Source organism: Microtus oregoni, unplaced genomic scaffold (assembly GCF_018167655.1).
Source record: "Microtus oregoni isolate MIOR12 unplaced genomic scaffold, Mior012 000017F_ref0000208, whole genome shotgun sequence".
Classification (NCBI taxonomy): Eukaryota; Metazoa; Chordata; class Mammalia; order Rodentia; family Cricetidae; genus Microtus; species Microtus oregoni.
The window spans coordinates 30,960,220-30,979,446 of NW_024543076.1; the positions used below are offsets into that span (position 1 = coordinate 30,960,220).

Genomic DNA, 19,227 nt, shown 5'->3' on the forward strand with positions numbered 1-19,227 from the left:
CACCCAGAATTCTGAACTTATTTTAGTATTATAGCTTGCATCTGTATTGGGAGATTAAGCATTGCTGAACCATATCGTACTGCACAGGGTTTTCCGTGAAGATGAGAAGTCTATTCAGAACAGAAGAGAAAGGCAGACAAGAGAACCGATTTACGGAAGCCTCGCTCAGTGAACACTGAGTTTAACGGGTTACTTCCAGTATGTGGTGAAGTTCCCTTTAGGCAGGTGGCTGACCCAGAGGCAGCTGCAGGACTGAAGAGCCCACTCTAGCAGGTGTGCTGGCTCATGAAGGCTGCATTCCTGCAGCTCCCCTGCATGGCTTGGAGGGAGCCCAAGTGGCCACAAAGCTCCTTCTCCCCAGCCATCATTATTGCTTAGATAACCTTGGGGAGGGACTTAGTGAATTAAAATTTCAGGAAACTCCTGAGACTCGCAAGTTATTTACTTCCTGAGCCCTGTAAATTTAATTTACTTCCAGAGTCTTAGGAACCTCCCCCCAGAACGGAATGTTTCAATTTGTAGGACATTACTACACACCACTGCTAATCTAACCATTACTTAAGAATGTTATTGATATTTTTCTAGTGAAAAGAAAACACTTTGATATATAACTTATATATAAACTGACGAGTATTTCTGTACTAAAATCTAAACGTGCAAAGCATGTTGGTTGGTTGTACTAATGAATTACAAAAATAATTATTCAGGGTCTGGAGAGATGGCTCAGCATTTCAGAGCACTGGCTAGTCTTGCAGAGGAATGCGGTGTGGTTCCCAACACCCTCATGGTAGCTAACAACATCTGGAACTCCAGTTCCAGGGGCTCCGATGCCCTCTTCTGGCCTCTGTGCACACTGTATGCATGTAACACACCGACACCCATGCAGGCAAAATACCCATACATATAAAATAAAGATAAATAAATCTTTAAAAATAATTATTAATCACATAGTATTTCAAGTTGGTATATTTAATATTTTTTCAATGATAAACTTATGAATCATTAATGGATGCCATCGTAAGAAAACAAACATAACACAGAGCTGTAGAATCAATACCGAAATGATGTAATTGGTAAAAACATGAAATAAACTTGGTATGTATAAGGTATAGACAGGGTTGAAGAAAAGGAGTATGCAGACATCTGTGCTGCTGACAAATGCTAATACATATCCAAACTCAAGTAGTAACTACTTTGAACTGTGCAAATTTTATTATTCTTAAGTAACCATTTTACTTAATGCATAGGAAATTGACAAAGTGCTAGATTCAGTAAAATGTTCCAAGGCCAAGATTACATCAATAACCTGCCCTACAGATGTACAATATAATTTACATACTTTAGAAAGATATCGAGGGTTATTTAAAGTCCCACATTCGATATTCTCTATGAATAATCTACAGCTAAAAGAACATACCACCCTCTACCAGCAAGCAAGCCAGCTTCGCCGCCTGACACTAAAGGACAGCTCTCCACTTCTTGCCAGGCTCTGTGGTGTGAACTGCAGAAAGAAAACCGGAAAGAAAAACAAAAGCTAAGTATGCCCAACTGGGCTTTCAATTATTTTGTAATGAGAGATACACATTCTTTAACGGAATTTTGTTGATGACTATAATGTGAGTTTCTTCTTGTATGTAAGCATGACTGAGGCTTTCAACAACATTCAAGCTTGGGCGGACTTCTCAATTTTAAGGACTAAACATTTATACGAATGCCTGATTTGACAAATTAATTACCATAAGGAAATAATTATAGGACGCTTTACTATCTCTGATGTCACTATTCTTACTAACACTTAAGACCTGTGCCTGTTTTCAGGTGTCCCACATGTCTAGAAGAGGCCATCCTCCTGGTGCGCAGCCATGATACCGTGAGGGCAGGAGGGACTGGATCCTCTTGAGTCCTGTCCCCTGAAGGTGACACTACGGGAGAACTCAGGGACACTACGGGAGAACTCAGGGACATTTACGGGAGGACTCAGGGACACTTATGGGAGAACTCAGGGACACTTACGGGAGGACTCAGGGACACTTACGGGAGGACTCAGGGACACTACGGGAGGACTCAGGGGCACTATGGGAGGACTCAGGGACACTACAGGAGGACTCAGGGGCACTATGGGAGGACTCAGGGGCACTATGGGAGGACTCAGGGGCACTATGGGAGGACTCAGGGACACTTACGGGAGGACTCAAGGACACTTACGGGAGGACTCAGGGACACTTACGGGAGGACTCAGGGACACTTACGGGAGGACTCAGGGACACTTACGGGAGGACTCAGGGGCACTTACAGGAGGACTCAGGGACACTACAGGAGGACTCAGGGACACTTACGGGAGGACTCAGGGACACTTACGGGAGGACTCAGGGACACTTACGGGAGGACTCAAGGACACTTACGGGAGGACTCAGGGGCACTATGGGAGGACTCAGGGACACTACGGGAGGACTCAGGGGCACTATGGGAGGACTCAGGGGCACTATGGGAGGACTCAGGGGCACTATGGGAGGACTCAGGGGCACTATGGGGGGACTCAGGGACACTACGGGGGGAATCAGGGACACTACGGGGGGAATCAGGGACACTACGGGAGGACTCAGGGACACTTACGGGAGGACTCAGGGGCACTATGGGAGGACTCAGGGACACTATGGGAGGACTCAGGGACACTTACGGGAGGACTCAGGGGCACTACGGGGGGAATCAGGGACACTTACGGGAGGACTCAGGGACACTACGGGAGGACTCAGGGGCACTATGGGAGGACTCAGGGACACTACGGGAGGACTCAGGGACACTACGGGAGGACTCAGGGACACTACGGGAGGACTCAGGGACACTACGGGGGGAATCAGGGACACTACGGGAGGACTCAGGGACACTATGGGAGGACTCAGGGACACTACGGGGGGAATCAGGGACACTTACGGGAGGACTCAGGGGCACTATGGGAGGACTCAGGGACACTACGGGAGGACTCAGGGACACTACGGGGGGAATCAGGGACACTACGGGAGGACTTAGGGACACTTATGGGAGGACTCAGGGGCTGCTGTTTTAAGATGAAACTCATGCACCTGCAGAAATGTCTGAATGCCAGTAGTAAACGCGTTAATACTCAGAAGCATACATACATATTTTCCCTTCTCTCTCTAGTTTCCTCAGATGAAGCAGGAGATTATGCTCTGCCATCTTCTGTAAATTCTCTGGAACATTCTGAAATGAAACAGGGATGCATGGGAGTCTCATTTCTGAAGGACACTTAGTTGTCTGGAATCTTTAAACAACACACACACAACAGAAAAGAAAGTTTAACCTAGCGCTAACTGAGGTCAAGGATGTGGCTCGGCTGAGCTTTCCTACCAGACTCAAAACCCAGGTCCAGTCCCAGCACCACCTAAACAGGTAACCTCCCAGCACTCAGCGGTGGGGGCAGGGCAGCCAAAGGTTCAAGGTCAGACTTGGCTACTTTGTGAAGCCAGCTAGCTGGCGTGAGACCCTGTCTCAAAAAAGCAAAATCAGATAAAAACAAACCATACCAACCTAAACCAGTTCTATCTTGCAAATGTTCTTGCTTTAGATGATCCTTTTATATTTCTACAGATAAAAGAGATTAAATGCCATAAAAACAATAGCAGTGCCTTATTTTGTTCACTACCGAATTTCTAGTGTGTAGCATACGGACACACAGTAGAAACTCATTAATATTTATAAATGATATTTATAAGTATCAGAATTATTCTTAGTATTCAAATAGTTTTGAATATGCTTTATACTTTTTTCAGTATTATGATAATATCTTTGTACCTTATGACTCACGGTTTCCTGTTACTCTTGCTAAAATAATAATGTAATATTGACATGCCATTTGAATAAAGAGAAAATGTACTTTATTCTTTAAGTAAGGATTGTAATTATGAAGTCAATTTTCTCTGACTATCTCTGTGTCCTAGTTAGCTTAATCATTTTCGCGACACAGCCCACAGGCATCTGACCAGAGAGCCTCAGGTGAGGAACTGCCTAGATCAGACTGTTCCATAGGCGTGTCTGTGGGGGCCTGTTCTTCATTATCAATTGACCTGGAAGGGTCCAGCCTACTGTGGGCAGTCCCATCCCTAGGCAGGTGGGGCCTGGGTTATATAAAACTAGAACATGAGCTAAAGCAGTTCCTCCATGGTGGGGTCTGGGTTATATAAAACATTAGCTAAAGCAGTTCCTCCATGGTGGGGTCTGGGTGATACAAAACATTAGCTAAAGCAGTTCCTCCATGGTGGGGTCTGGGTTATATAAAACATTAGCTAAAGCAGTTCCTCCATGGTGGGGTCTGGGTTTTATAAAACATTAGCTAAAGCAGTTCCTCCATGGTGGGGTCTGGGTTATATAAAACTAGAACATGAGCTAAAGCAGTTCCTCCATGGTGGGGTCTGGGTTATATAAAACTAGAACATGAGCTAAAGCAGTTCCTCCATGGTGGGGTCTGGGTTTTATAAAACTAGAACATGAGCTAAAGCAGTTCCTCCATGGTGGGGTCTGGGTTTTATAAAACATTAGCTAAAGCAGTTCCTCCATGGTGGGGTCTGGGTGATATAAAACTAGAACATTAGCTAAAGCAGTTCCTCCATGGTCGGGTCTGGGTTTTATAAAACATTAGCTAAAGCAGTTCCTCCATGGTGGGGTCTGGGTGATATAAAACTAGAACATTAGCTAAAGCAGTTCCTCCATGGTCGGGTCTGGGTTATATAAAGCTAGAACATGAGCTACAGCAGTTCCTCCACGGTTCCCACCTTGAGTTCTCACCCTGACTCCCCTGAGTGATGGGCTGTGACCTGCAAGGATACAGCACATAAATCCTTCTCTTCACAAGCGGCTGTGTCAGAGTGACTCGCCACAGCAATGGGATGGAACCAGAATGCTGTTTCTCAGCTCCCTGATCTTGTTTGACAAGACTATCAGATTATCTCGGTCAAAATTCAATGGCTTTGTCTCACTCACTGTACCCTCACTGGACTGGCTTGTTTCTCTTTTTCGAAGACAGCTTTTTCCACATTTTATTTCATTTCACTTAGCATTTATAGTCCTCTTGCATATTCTCCCCTATATTTACCTTAAACATTGATATTTGCAAAGAAGCCCCGGTGTTTACAAAGGGTTGTATCATTGGCTCTCTCTATCTTTCGAGACAGTTCAATCTGGCTTCTCACCGTCTGCAAGGCTGGCCTCAAACTCACTCAGCCGTCTGACTTCTGGGATTACAGCTGTGGGACCCCATATCCTGTTTCCCTTTTCATTTTTCACTCGGTGAACACACACAGAAATAATAAGCACTGGTGACACTGAATCTGAATTTTCAGCTCCTGTTTTCCTTTAAGCACCAATGCCATAAACCGACCCTCCACCAGTGTGGTTTTCTAGATCTCAACATGTAAGTTACCCACACAGGATCTGAAAGTGGTCATTCCCAGATTATTGGGCACCACTAGCACTCTTAGCTGGCAGCGAAGTCTTCTTGTGATCTGATCACATCTACTCTTCCTATCTCATCTTCTGGGATGCTCATCTGTCTGTCCACATCTGCAGTCTGTGCTCCTGGGACATGTCTTCTTGGCTTTGCCAACACAGCGGCTTACGATTGCTCTAGTGTCTGAACATGCCCTCACTACCTAGAATGACTTCTTCTCTGCCCTACTCTGGCCTAGACAATGCTTACTTCTTTAGACAAAACTCATTTCTCTGCAGTGTCACTAGGTAAAACTGATTTCAATTTTTGTGTCTTAAAATATGGTGTATAGAACCTGAAGTTTGGTGTGGAAAAAATATGACTTGAATATTCACAATGCTCCAACATATGAAGCCTTTGAAGGTTTAGAGTATTTTGGATTAAGGATGCTCAACCTATATAAAACATTTTGCATAGTGTCTAACATGTTTAGTGTGCTCAGTGGAGGCGAGTGTTATGGCAGAGCCATACCTGCTGAAATTGGTCTGTTTTTGCCAATCCTTGGACCCCTTGAAGACAATGGTCCATAGTTATCTATGTATTTCTGAACCTGCTCTAGTGTGTGACAAAGTACAGAATAAATGTTGAATGAATAAGCCACTCGGCTATCTCATGCCTGTTGCATGCATTAGGTGTTTCACACACTAGCATGGTGACTATGCTTCTGTGCATACATGGAATATACTCCTGAATGAAGAATCAATCTTCATTTAGGCATGAGCAATTACTTGATGGATGATTCATCTGTGACGGGGTATGAGAGAGTTTTGCTGACTGTACTTAGGTTGGGGGAAACCCTCAATATAGCAATGTATAGTTAAGAATGGCTACACACTAGTATTAGAGAGGCAATGAGCTCTTTCACACAATTTCGATGCGTTCTGTCCACTGTGTCTGTGCATGCATGTGCACGCGTGCATATATTGAAGCTAAATGTTGACACTGGGCGGTTCCCTTGATTGCTTTCCTAGGAAGAGTGGAAGTGATCAGATCACAAGAAGACTTCACTGCCAGCTAAGAGTGCTAGTGGTGTCCAATAATCTGGGAATGACCACTTTCAGATCCTACGTGTTGAGATCTAGAAAACCACACTGGTGGAGGGTCGGTTTATGGCACCGGTGCTTAAAGGAGAACAGGAGCTGAAAATTTTGAAGGGTCTCTCACTGATTCAGCTAACCTGGCTGAGCAACAAGCTCCAGGAATCCTCCTGCCCCTGCCTTCCGGCACTGGGATTCCAGGCATGCGCTGTAACTTTAGCCACTGGGGATGACCTCGGTCCTTACACTTGCACAGCAAACACTGCAGTGCCTGACCCATCTCTTGGCCCCAAAGAAAATACTGTATTCATGTTCCCAGTGCCTTTTTTCCAGATAGTGCTAGTCATCCTGAGCCAGGGCTTTGAAAACGCTGGGCTAACGCTCTGTTCTTGAGCTACACCCAGCCAAAGGGAGTTTTTCATCTGCTCATCATTCTTTTTGAAATGGGGTACACTGCGTACGATTTCACAGTTTGACATAAGTCCACGGTATGTTTAAGGCCCTTTACTCTCACTGCTACCATCTCCAGGCTACCGTATAAACTCAACACTATGTACCCCATCTCTGCTTCCTGAGGACCAAGACTATATGTATGTGCCACTGTGTCCACTGCCTGCACAGCAGATGCTGAACCTGTAAGGACACTGAGCAGCATTGCCTGACTACCACACAGTGCTCCAGGGACGCAACTAGAGGCAACCACTGAGCTGTGGAGTTCTTCCCTGCAGAAAGTTTTGATGCCCATTTTCCATCATTTGCCTACAACTTCCCACTGCCATCATCCTCGGATTTTTTTTGTTTTATTTGTTTCTGCTTAGAAGATCACTCTGTGTCATTTACTGAAGGCTTGGACACCGGATAGCCAAGATGGCTACAACAGTGTGTGTCATTACAGAACTCAAGAGCAGTTTCTCCTGCTGAGTCAGGTGAGTAGGGTTTAATGATGGCTCAGGATGGCGATTCTTGTTATCTATGGACATTTTTCAACTTAAACTACTGGTTTCAAGTCAAGACAATTAGCATTACTTGCATAGTCAAAAGACTTGTTTTCACCTGGGATATATTAAGTTTACCACATAGCTTACTGAATAATAATACCCTAGTAAACAGTAGTCATGTACAGATAAGATGAAAGAAAGTTACCTTGTAAATCATTTTCATAAGTTCAGTCACTGTAAATGATTTTTCAAAGTTATCACGGATTAATGTAAGAACTTGTTCTTCTCGCTTATTTCTGTGAGAAATATATTCCAGAATTTTAGCTTCAGCATTGTGGATGACTGGGCCATGTCCTGAATTAAAAGAATTACACAAGTTTCTGTAACCAAATAAAAAACACTAAGTACAAAGCTAATTCACTCTATTTGAGAATAATTCATATGCAGCACTGAAAAGCATTAAGTACATAAATACTCATTGCTTGGAAAGCTACGGCACAGGCCCTTCAGAAGGGGCTGTCAACAACATTCAGTGGTGGGCAGTCTCATGAGACTCGCCATGGTGAACTGTCAATGCCCCTCTTGCAAACAACTTTCCCCCAAGCTCCTGTAAGCAACCCTAATTGAACTCATTGGATCACCAAACAAAGACTTGAAAGCAGAGTGGGGAAGGCTTTGGGAAGAGGAAGGGGTCAAAGGGAATGGGAGGGGAACAAGAAATGTATTAGGAGGTAAATATAATCAAAATATATTTTTAAAGATATGTTCTATTATTTATGTGTATGTGCATGTCTGCGTGGGTGTGTGTATGAGGATATGTGTGCTTGTGGAGTCACTGACTCCTCTGGAGCTGCTGTTACAAGTGCTTGGGAGCCTTCTGACATGGGAGCCTCTCAGAGTACATTATGTAAACTTATGAAAATGTCATAATGAAACTGATTATTATGTATAACTAATATATGCTAATAAAAAGCGCTACATTATAGACTGCTTGGGGAAAACTAGAGCTTTGATGGCAACTATAAAAAATGTGCATAATCCCAAAAACCTTTAGAGAATTATGTCAAATAAAAATATATAATGTTATTATGGACCTTAAAATATACGATCTATTTTAGCAATAGTATATGCATTATAACAGTAATCACAATAATGGTAGGTGATATGTAGTGTTTACTGGGTACACAGTATTATCCCACGTACTCGAAGTACTGTGTACTTTCAAGGATCCATGAGGTAGGTATTATTACTATCCACAGGAAGGTACAGAACCTGCCTGCAGCTGTATAGCTAAGAAGAAGTGGAGCTGAGATTCCTACTAGGCGGTTTTTGAGCACTATGGGTGCTGTCTTAACCACTGTAGTAAGCTTATGAACAAAAGACTGAAAAGGGAGAATACAAAAGTGTCCAAGACCCAGAATAGAACGAAAATAGAGCAAATGTTACAAGTTCAGAACCTGTAACAACCCAGATACAGTTACACTGAAATTCGCCTGCGCTTTAAACAGTCCAGTATGGTACAGAAGTCCACAATAGGGATATTTCAAATCTTCGAGAACAAAACAAAAACCCCAAAACCAAACAAACAAAACAAGCTAACCGAGAACCACACAAAGAGCACTGGACTTGGGTTTGTAATGGTTGTTTCCTTCTTAGCCCAGGAGGAAGCCTTCTCTTTGAGCCTGTTTCTTTGGCTGTGCACAAACATCACCTACATAGCTATAAAAGCCCCCTCCCCCCAATCATTCCTACAGGGAAGCAGTCTTAACTGTACGCTAGCTATGCTGATTGAGTATAGTTTACATAAGAACAACTTCCCTACTACTAATACAGGAGGTTCACTGGATCCAAACAATCTGAGAACCTTTGCAGGCAGCCTCTCATTGGCCTGGCTTGGGAGTGCCTTCTGCCTTTCCTGCAGCCATCGGTGCCTACTCCTCTCATGCCATAATAACGCACATGCCCAGCTACATGGTACATTTACTATTTCTTAGGCACCCAGAACTCAAGAGAAAATGCAAGTGTCCTGACAGCTCTTTCCACAGCTGTTGTTAGGAGCGAGTTAGAAAATGAACCAATCTCCCTTTCCCTTCTGGGACTCTTGCTGGGCTTTTCTGAGCGTCTACGATGGAGAGAACATTCATATTGCAAGCAGTGCAGTGCTATCTGACATATAACAGGGCTCTTCTTCTGGAGAGTGGAAATGTACCATTTTATAGTTGCCATGGAAACCTGTCATGTCAACATTGTGAGTTAAAGTACAGAGGGCAAGTGTTACCCAAAATTTCACAGCTAAACTGTGGTTGATGAGAGAAATCGGCTAATAAAAGCAACAGGGACTGAAGCACTTTCCTATTCCCTTGTAATCTTGTTTTGTTTCAGCGATTTAGCTGTGTGGAGCTGAAGAAAACTGACAGAAAATGGACATGCTCTCGGCCAGGAAAGAACCAAGCGTGCAATTTAAAGAAGTAGGGTAGGGCTTCTCAGGTGAGATGGTGACTGGGAGCTTCCTCTGTTTAACTTCATGGACAAGGGTCAGGGTGACGAGGAGCCCACTAAGCTGAGGGGGAGGAAGGGAAGAGCACTGGGAATCAGGAGAGAGGCACAGGGACATTGAAGAGGCAGGAAGAAACACAAAGGTGTGGAAGCCATCTTCAGCTCCACCCCCAGCTCCTGAGCAGAGAAGCTGAACTGCAATCCCAAGGGAAGGGAGGCAGGAGGCCTGATGTCAACAGACTGTCCGGCTGTTGGAGAAACCCGCAGTTCCTGAAGGCTTTAAATCCAGTGGGGGATTCAGTGTGACAGAGACTCCTGTGTAGCAGACCAACTGCGAAGCAGCAATCTATTACTTTGTTCCCACATGTTGGAGAGCTACGGCCCACTGCAGGCTTATTTGAGACGGAGCTATGCTGGGACCTGGGATCAATTAAAGAATGCTGAAGCTGCACAGGGCATGTCATGTTACAAAGGAAAACCTTTTAGAATAAAAGCAGACATGTCAGCAGAAACCCTAAGGCCTGGGAAGCACAGACTGACGCATTTCAAGCCCCGAGACTAAGTAACTGTCAACCGAGCCTATTATACACTCTGTGAAGTTATCCTTTAAAAACTTCCCATTTCGAGTGCAAACTAAATTAATCTGCATCTCATGAGAAGCCACACAACAGCCATGCAAGCCATGCAAGCTCCACACTAAGAAATCGGAGAGGCGCCAGTCGGATGGCTCAGTGGGTAAAAGCCCTTGCCTCTGAGTATGCTGACCAGAGCTTGACACCTAGGAGCCACACGGTGGAAGAGGGGAAACAAATTCTGAAAGTTGTCCTCTGACCTCCACATGTGTGCCATGTACGCACATACGTGTACACATACACATATACACACATGTAAATAAACATTAAAATAAAAATAAACATACGTGTACACATACACATATACACACATGTAAATAAACATTAAAATAAAAATAAACACACGTGTACACATACACACATATAAATAAACATTAAAATAAAAATAAACATGTGTACACATACACATATACACACATGTAAATAAACATTAAAAGCCAGAGATATAGAACAAGTAACCAAATTAAGCACCTTTATGTCTTCAAATAAGAAAAGTCAAACCCAAGATTAATAAATATACAAAGGACCAACAAGAGAGCTGCTTTTTTTTTTTTTTTAAAAAAAAAGGGCAAGATTCTCAAATCCTTAACCAAACTAAGAAAAAGGAGGAGATAAGAGTTAAATGAAATTGAAGATAAGAAAGGACACACTGTGGGAGCCTACTGAACATCAGATCACAGCATATTAATCTGTAAATTAGTCTAATAAATTGGATCATCAAAAATAAATGAATCAGTTTCTAGCCACATATGATATCCCAAAGTCGAAACAAGAGGACAGAAACAACCAAACAGATGTGTAGTCGGAAATAAAGTTGAAGTCACGTTGCAGGCCCTCGAGGAAGAAAAGCCAGGGTGTGAATAATTCACTACAGAAGAGCACCTAAAACTAGCACCCAGCAGTCCTTGTGGTAGTCTGCACGTAACTGGTTCCTATAGTCTCACAGGGAGCAGTTCTATCAAGAGGCATGTTTTTGTTGGAGTGGGCATGGCCTTGTTGGAGAAAATGTGTCACTGTGGGGGCGGGCTTTGAGGTTTCCTATGCTTAGGATATCACCCTGATATCCTGGTGTCTCAGTCAACTTCCTGTTGCCTGCAGGATGTTGAACTCTCAGCTACTACAGTACCACATCTGCCTGCAAGCCACCATGCTCCCCTCATGATGATAATGGACTGAACCTTTGAAACTGTAAGCAAATTCCTTCAGTTAACTATTTCCTTTAGAAGAGTTGCCATTGTCATGGTATCTCTTCACAGCAACAGAAACCCTAACTAAGACAATCCTCCATAAACTGCTCCATATTGTGATAAAGAGATAAAAAGACACAAGAGGAAGTAACCCTTCCAGACCCAGGACAATAACCCAGAGCTACCTTGCTGCTGATGCTACTGGGCAATGATCCAACAACAAAGGGAAAAAGGCCAATGTCCTTAAAGAACACAAATCCTAAAACAAAATGAAACCCTAGCAAACTATATTAAATAACACCATAAAATACCATATTATCATGATCAAATTGATTTAATTCTAGAGTGGTTAAAAATATACAAGTAGCAAACACAACACTGTACAGAAATGGAATCAAAGACAAAAATCAAATGCCCATATCATCTGAAGCAGAGAAGGCTGACAAAATTCAGCTTTCCTTGGTGCTAACAGCTCTGAAGAATAAAGGCTAGGAGCGCCAGACTCAAGCACAATAAAGGCTATGTATGACATTCATAGTGGCTAATGTACAGACTGGAGAAAAACAAAGCATTTCCTCTAAATTCAAGAACAGGACAAGGGTGTCTATAATGATATTTTATTTGTGTTTTAATAAATAAAGCTTGCCTGAAGATCAGAGCACAAAGCTAGTCACACTAGTCAGCCATACAGGCCAGGCAGTGGTGGCACACACCTTTAATCCCAGCAACCACACTAGTCAGCCATACAGGCCAGGCAGTGGTGGGACACACCTTTAATCCCAGCAACCACACTAGTTAGCTATAGAGACCAAGCGGTTGTGGTACACGCCTTTAATCCCAGACTAGAGGGGAATATAAAATGGAGGAGACAGGACTCAGGTTCTCAGTCTGCGGTCAGTCCACAGTCACACTGAGGACAGGATCTCACAGCCATGGTAGAGGTTAAGAACTCTAGTGGCTGGCTGCTTTACTGATCTTCAGCTTGAACCCCAATATCTGACTCTGGGCTTTTATTATTCATGCTACAGATGTCCACTGTCTTCATTCTAATTCAATATGGTGTTTGAATTCTTAGCTGAGTCAATAGCAAAGAGAAAGAAATAGAGTGTGGTCTGAGTATGAACTCCCATAAGCTTGTCTCCTGCACACCTAGCCAGCTAGTGCTGCTTTCTTTTGGGCCTGTGTGGGATCTCTCGGAGGTGGACTAGGTAGCAGAAGTCAGTCACTAGGAAAGGGCCTTTTCAAGTCATAGATGCACTGTAGAAATAACCAGAGGGAGACACAAATACGTGGACTGGCAGAATAAATATTGTGAAAAGAGCCTTATTACCCAAAATGATAAAGAGATTCCATGCAAATCGCCATTAAAATTCTGTTAGCATCCTTTATACAACCAGAAAGAACAGTTATCAAATTTATTGATATAAGACCTCAGATAGCCAAAGCAAACCCAAGCAATGCTGATGGTATCATGATATCTGATTTTAAATTATATAGAGTTATCGTAGCAAAAACAGTATGGTTCTGGCACCAAAACTGGTACACAGACTGATGAAAGACTCCAGAGTAACCCCCTCAGCTATGCTACCTGATTCTTGACTAAGGAGCCAAAACACAATGGTGGAAATACAACCTTGCAGCAAACAGTGAGGGAAACTGACACACATGCTGAGGAATAAAACAAAATCCCAGTCTCTTACCTTGAAAAACGAAAATTCAAAATAGATCAAGGGTCTCATTGTAAGACACAAACCTTTGAAACTACTAGAGCGGAACATGTGGCAAACACTTCCAAAGGAAGGCATGGGGAGAAGCTTCTGGAAAGGGCTCTGCAGCTCAAGCAATGGACTTGTGAAGAGGGGAGATTAAAAAAGCTCTGTGCCAATAAGGAAATAATCAGTATGATGAACAGACAGCCTACAGACCAGGAGGAATCTTTGCCAGCCACCAACTTCTCATATCTCTCTCTCTCTCTCTCTCTCTCTCTCTCTCTCTCTCTAACACACACACACACACACACACACACACACACACACGAAGACATAACCAAACACCAAAACAAATGATCCTGACAGTAAGTGGGAAAATGAATAGACAAAATCTTATGTTGTTCTGGCTTAGTATCTGTGACTGAAGATGGCCTTGAATTTATAGTAATCCTCTTACCTTAAGAACTAGGGTTGCAGCATACACCATCATATCTAAAAGTGCCTCAGAGGGACAAATTTGAAGAAGTACAAACAGATAATAAATATATGGAAAGAATATTTAATATCAGCAGCCACCAGAGGAATGCAAATCCAGACTACACTGAGATCCTACTTCCCTGGAGCCAGAATGGCTACCAGAAGAGAAAAAATAAGAAATGCTAGCGAGGATGTGTTGCGGGAGCTCCTTCCGCTCCTTCAGCCAATAGCTGCTGAGATACCAGCCCATTGGGGTGTGGTCTCCCTCTCTCTTTTAAAAAAGCTGCCACTGCCCTGCGCTCGCTCTCTGGCTTCCTGCTCGCGAAGAGGGCTGTTGTCTGGGACGGTGATCTGTAAGATTTTCCCCCTTAAATAAATAACCATTCTATTAATCATAATTCCAAACTGGTGTGGGAGTGTCTGTGACTTACACCTTCAAGGATGGGGAGGGAGCCATTTAAACACTGCTGATGGAACTGTAAATTAGTATGGTCAGTTTAGAAATACGCATGGTAGTTCCTCAAAAAATGAAAAACCAGAGCTGGGATATAGCTCCGAGGCAGTGTATTTGCTTGTCATGTCCAAGGCCCTGGGTTCCACCCTCAATACTGTCAAAGCTACCAAACCAAACTGGACAACCAACCAAGTTACAAAGAGCACTATCACATGATGTACCATGGCGGCGCATCTACCCAAAGAGATGAATAGTCACATGCAGCAGGCATACCTAAATGCCCACTTATCTTGGCACTAATTGCAACAGCAAGTTCTGGAATCAGCACAGGTGCCTGTTGATGGATGAAAGGAAATGAAAAAAAAGTATCTATATATAATAGAATCTTATTATTCCGTAAGAATGAAATCATTTGCTGGAAAATGGGTGGATCATTATATCAACCTCAGAAAGTCAAGTATCATGCGTTTCTCTCATATTTAGCATCTAGATTAAACCAAACACGACTGGAAAAAAGAAAAGGCCAGTAAAATGATTCCTAATGATATTCTGCTCTACTCATAGACTGGTGCCTAGTCCAACTGTCATCAGAGCCTTTATCCAGTAACTGATGGAAACAGATGCAGACCTACATTAGGTGGAGCTTGGGGAATCCTGAGGAAGAGGGGGAGGAAGGATTGTAGGAACCAGAGGGGATAAGGACATCTCAAGAAAACTCACAGAATCAACTAACCTGAGCTCATAGGGCTCACAGGGACTGAAGCAACAACTAGGGCGCTGGCATGGGACTGACCTAGGCCCTATGCATATATGTTACTGTTCTGTAGCTTGGTCTTCTTGTAGGACTTCAAACAGTGGGAACAGGGCTGTCTATGACTCTTTTTACCTGCTTTTGGGAGCCTTTCCCTCATACTTGGTTGCCTCATCCAGCCTTAATATGAGGAGAGATGTCTAGTCTTACGGCAACTTGATATGCCATGTTTGGTTGATATCCATGGGAGTTTTGCCCTTTTCTGGAGAGAAACAGAGGAGGAGAGGCTTGGGGGTGGGTGGGAGGAAGTGAGGTTGGAAGAGGGACTGGGAAGAGAGGAGGGAGAAGAAACTGTAGTCAAGATTAAAAAAAAAAAAGGAATGAGGTGGCTGGAGAGACAGATCCGAGGGAAGAGCATGAACTACCATTACAGAAGACCTGGGTCCAGTTTCCTGAACTCCAGTTGGGAAGCTCATACCTGCTAGCACCAGGGGACCCTCTTTTGACCTCCACAGACACCACACTAAGATGTGCAAATCCACACTCGAACACATATACATTATTAAAAATAAAATCTTCAAAAAATGAAAGTTGCAGGAGAGGAACGGTGGGAAAAGGGAGTAAAAGAAGGTAATGCAGGTAAATATGATGAAGGCACATTTTATAACATGCATGAAAATATCATCCTGAAACCAAGTACTTGAACACTTAGCATATGTTAATACAAAAACTTCAAGTTGTCTATATATATTTCAACTCAGAGATAAGCCAAATGAACATTCTTTCTCATGTGAAAAGATGGCTTGCTAGATTAAAAACCACTACTCACCTGGATATATAATATCAGCTTTGATTTTTAATAAGTTCTTCAAGGAGTTCATATAATCATAGAGGTCTTCAAATATCGTTGTTCCTTCTCCTAGGATACAATCCCCAGAAAATATGGCATTTTCCTCTTCCAGGAATAGAGCCATGTGGTCATCAGTGTGGCCAGGAGTGTGTATAACTCTAGTCAAAAACAGAAGTTATAAATCACAAAACAATAAGTATGAATTCTTAGGCATGGGGAAAAGGTTGCAAAGTAAATAATTCTATTATCTTTAGACAAGACATTAACATGCTACCAACAAGTCAAAAATCTCATTATCCCAGTTTTTTCTGAGGTTCCTCATGGAAAGTTGAGCACAGACAAATATTCCCTATTAGATCACATTTCTTATTCAGAAGTACAAATTTAATAGCATATTTTCTTCTTGTCTTATAAATAAAAAGATGATAAGAACAAATTTGAAATACATGGATGAAAATATAAAAAAGTTAAAATTAAGATTACTGAGAAATAGTACTTTTAGTAAGAACACAGCTTTTCGATTTCTTTCACTAATAAATAAAAACAAAACTGACTTTTGAAGTTTTCGTTACTTTATTATATTTTCTATGATATTAAATACTATTCATAGGCAAATACCTAAGTGCTCTATAAAAATATTTGGCACAATGCTATAAGTTTCAAAAATAAATTTACTCTACTAGTATTTATATAAAATTTACGAGAAACATCGTTAAATGTATTTGTTTCTGCTGTGGAACAATGGTCTGATACCCTGCAAAGATTTGTTACTTGTATTTTAATAAACTGATGATTGACCACTAGTCAGGCGGCAAGAATAGGCAAGGCGACCAGGCAGGAAGTAAAGGTGGGGCAATGAGAACAGGAGAATTCTGGGAAGAGGAAAGGTCAGTCTGCAGTCATCACCCAGATGCAGAGAAAACAAGATGAGAATGCTTCACTGATAAAGGTACCAAGCCACATGGCTAACACAGACATGAATCATGGGCTAATTTAAGATGGAGAAAGAGTTAATAAGAAGCCTGAGCTAATAGGACAACCTGCTTATGATTAATGTAGACCTCTATGTGTTTCTTTGGGATGGAACAGCTGTGGGATCGGGTGGGATAGAAACCTCAGCCAACATATTTCCACTTACTTTTAAGGTAAGTGGTAAGGTAAGAGGCTGGAGAGATGACTTAGCAGTTAGGAGTGCCTGTTGCTCTTGTAAAGAACCCAAGTTTGGTCCCCAGTACCCACACGGTGGCTCACAATCATCTCTAACTCTCGTTCCATGGAAATCTAACAGTCTCTTCTGACCTCTGCAGCACCACACATATATGTAGTGCAAACACTCACTAAAAAAGCCTAAATAAATAAAGGTGAGGTGCCTATTAATATCAAGAGTGTTTGTAAACAATAAAAATATTTAAAACAATGTGATACAGAAACAAGGATACAGAAGCCTTTAGATTCACATGAGAACCCATAAATAATTCTAAATATGGGCATGTAGAACTTGATGTATGCTTTTCTTTGGTAGTGCAGCCACTGGTTTGATTGCCCAAGCTCTAAATAACCCTTCATCTATGCCCTTGTAAGTAATCCTAATCAAATTCATTGGTAGAAATGCATATGCACACTCATATGCACACACACACACACACACACACACAGAGCGAGAGAAATAAATGATGTGGAAGTGGAAGGGGGACTAGTTGGGAGGAAGAAAGGAGTCAGCAGGGTGGGAGGGGTGCAAGAGAGGACAGAGGATAGTAAAGGGGTAAGTAGGAAATGCATTATATACATAAATGAAAATGTCATCATGAAACCCATTACTGTCTATAACTGATATTGCAAACAAAAACCCTTTAAACTTCAAAACTGACTATGACATCTTTAAGTCATGAGAAACAACAGTTCAAGAACTTTATTTATATTTACATAAGTTTTATATCTAAACGAACAGAAAACAAAAAGTCTAACTAGTTTGTTCTGCAAAGCACCTCTTGACTTCTCAGCCACATAAAGATTTCATCCTTGGGATTGGTGGCTTCCCTGTTTCACTCATGTGTCTTGAACTACACTCGCATTTCATAGGCTGCACACTGCCTTGCTTGTTCACCCTTCAGTCTCCTGACAAACAGGGCTCCCTCTAGTCCCAGCACTCAGCTCTTAGTGGCACCTGATCTTGGCCCATAGGTTTCCTGGTCTTAGGCACTGACTTCAGGGGCTTGTAAGGACTGCACATTTACCCTATACACTGCCCTAGGATGGTTCCACTACCCTCTCCGTTTTATATAGCGACACAGAAGATAGCAATTCATAGCGGAAGAATGTAGTTCAAACTTAATTTTACTTAGCTTCGGAAACATTACCGTTCTGTCTGATTTAGAGATTAATTTTTATGCTCTTGGAATATTTTAAGTAAAACTTTCAATAATGAATGATTTAGGTGGTAGGGAAAATATAACTGCATATTTATATTTAAAACTTAGGGACTCAATGCTGGGTTTTGGTTAAAGATAGCAGAGTGTATATCTGCATCTGTTTACCTACTTAAACCCCAATGAGATTATCAGGAAAGGTTTTTTCTTTGTTTTTGTAATGGCACAGCCTCCCAGGAAGGGAAAGAATGGACGGGAAGACCACAACTCCAGAGCTGCAGATGCTGAAATGAGAGGTGAGACCTAAACACACAGAGAAAGATGAGAACAGCCTAGATCACCTGAGAGAAGTCCCTGAAAGCTACGGATGTGGGGTATCAGGAATCTGGGAGAAGTTGGGGGCAGAAGGGGAAAGGAGGTTAAAATAAACAGACAGACAAACAAGAGATTGAAAACCTGTGTAACAAATATTCAGAGCTGTGGCTATACCTCAGTGTAGACCACGTGAGGCCCTGGGTTTAATCCTCAACACTAAGAATCCCAAACAAAACCCCAAAATAGGAACTTTCCAGCTATTCAAGTTCCATTCTTACTTTGAGCAGTTTGACTGTGATCTAAGCTTGTTAACAGAGGACTCGATCTTCCAAAAGTGTAAAACAGGCACGGATGGAAGCAGAGATAGTATGTGAAGAAAATGAAGATTACTTGAACACAGGTAGATTCCCTCTCCACATCAGTTTACATAATGTTGTTGGTGAGGTCTTTACCCTTTCTGAAGAACTCAAAAAAGCCTTTTCTAAGTTATTTACAACCTTGGGAAAGGCTCCATT

The 19,227-nt window shown here is 42.4% G+C and overlaps 1 protein-coding gene across 1 annotated transcript in view; it reads right to left on the reverse strand.

The window, feature by feature from the left end:
• Positions 1-1,045: 1,045 nt before the first annotated feature.
• The window catches only part of Lactb2 (lactamase beta 2), a 36,566-nt gene continuing 18,384 nt past the window's right edge, over positions 1,046-19,227 (reverse strand). The window contains exons 4-7 of the mRNA XM_041667664.1: positions 16,011-16,189; positions 7,681-7,829; positions 3,138-3,219; positions 1,046-1,501 (exon numbers count right to left, since the gene is read on the reverse strand). Of these exons, the coding sequence (XP_041523598.1) occupies positions 1,458-1,501; positions 3,138-3,219; positions 7,681-7,829; positions 16,011-16,189 (454 nt within the window). The 3' untranslated portion in view covers positions 1,046-1,457. The remainder of the gene's footprint in view (positions 1,502-3,137; positions 3,220-7,680; positions 7,830-16,010; positions 16,190-19,227) is intronic.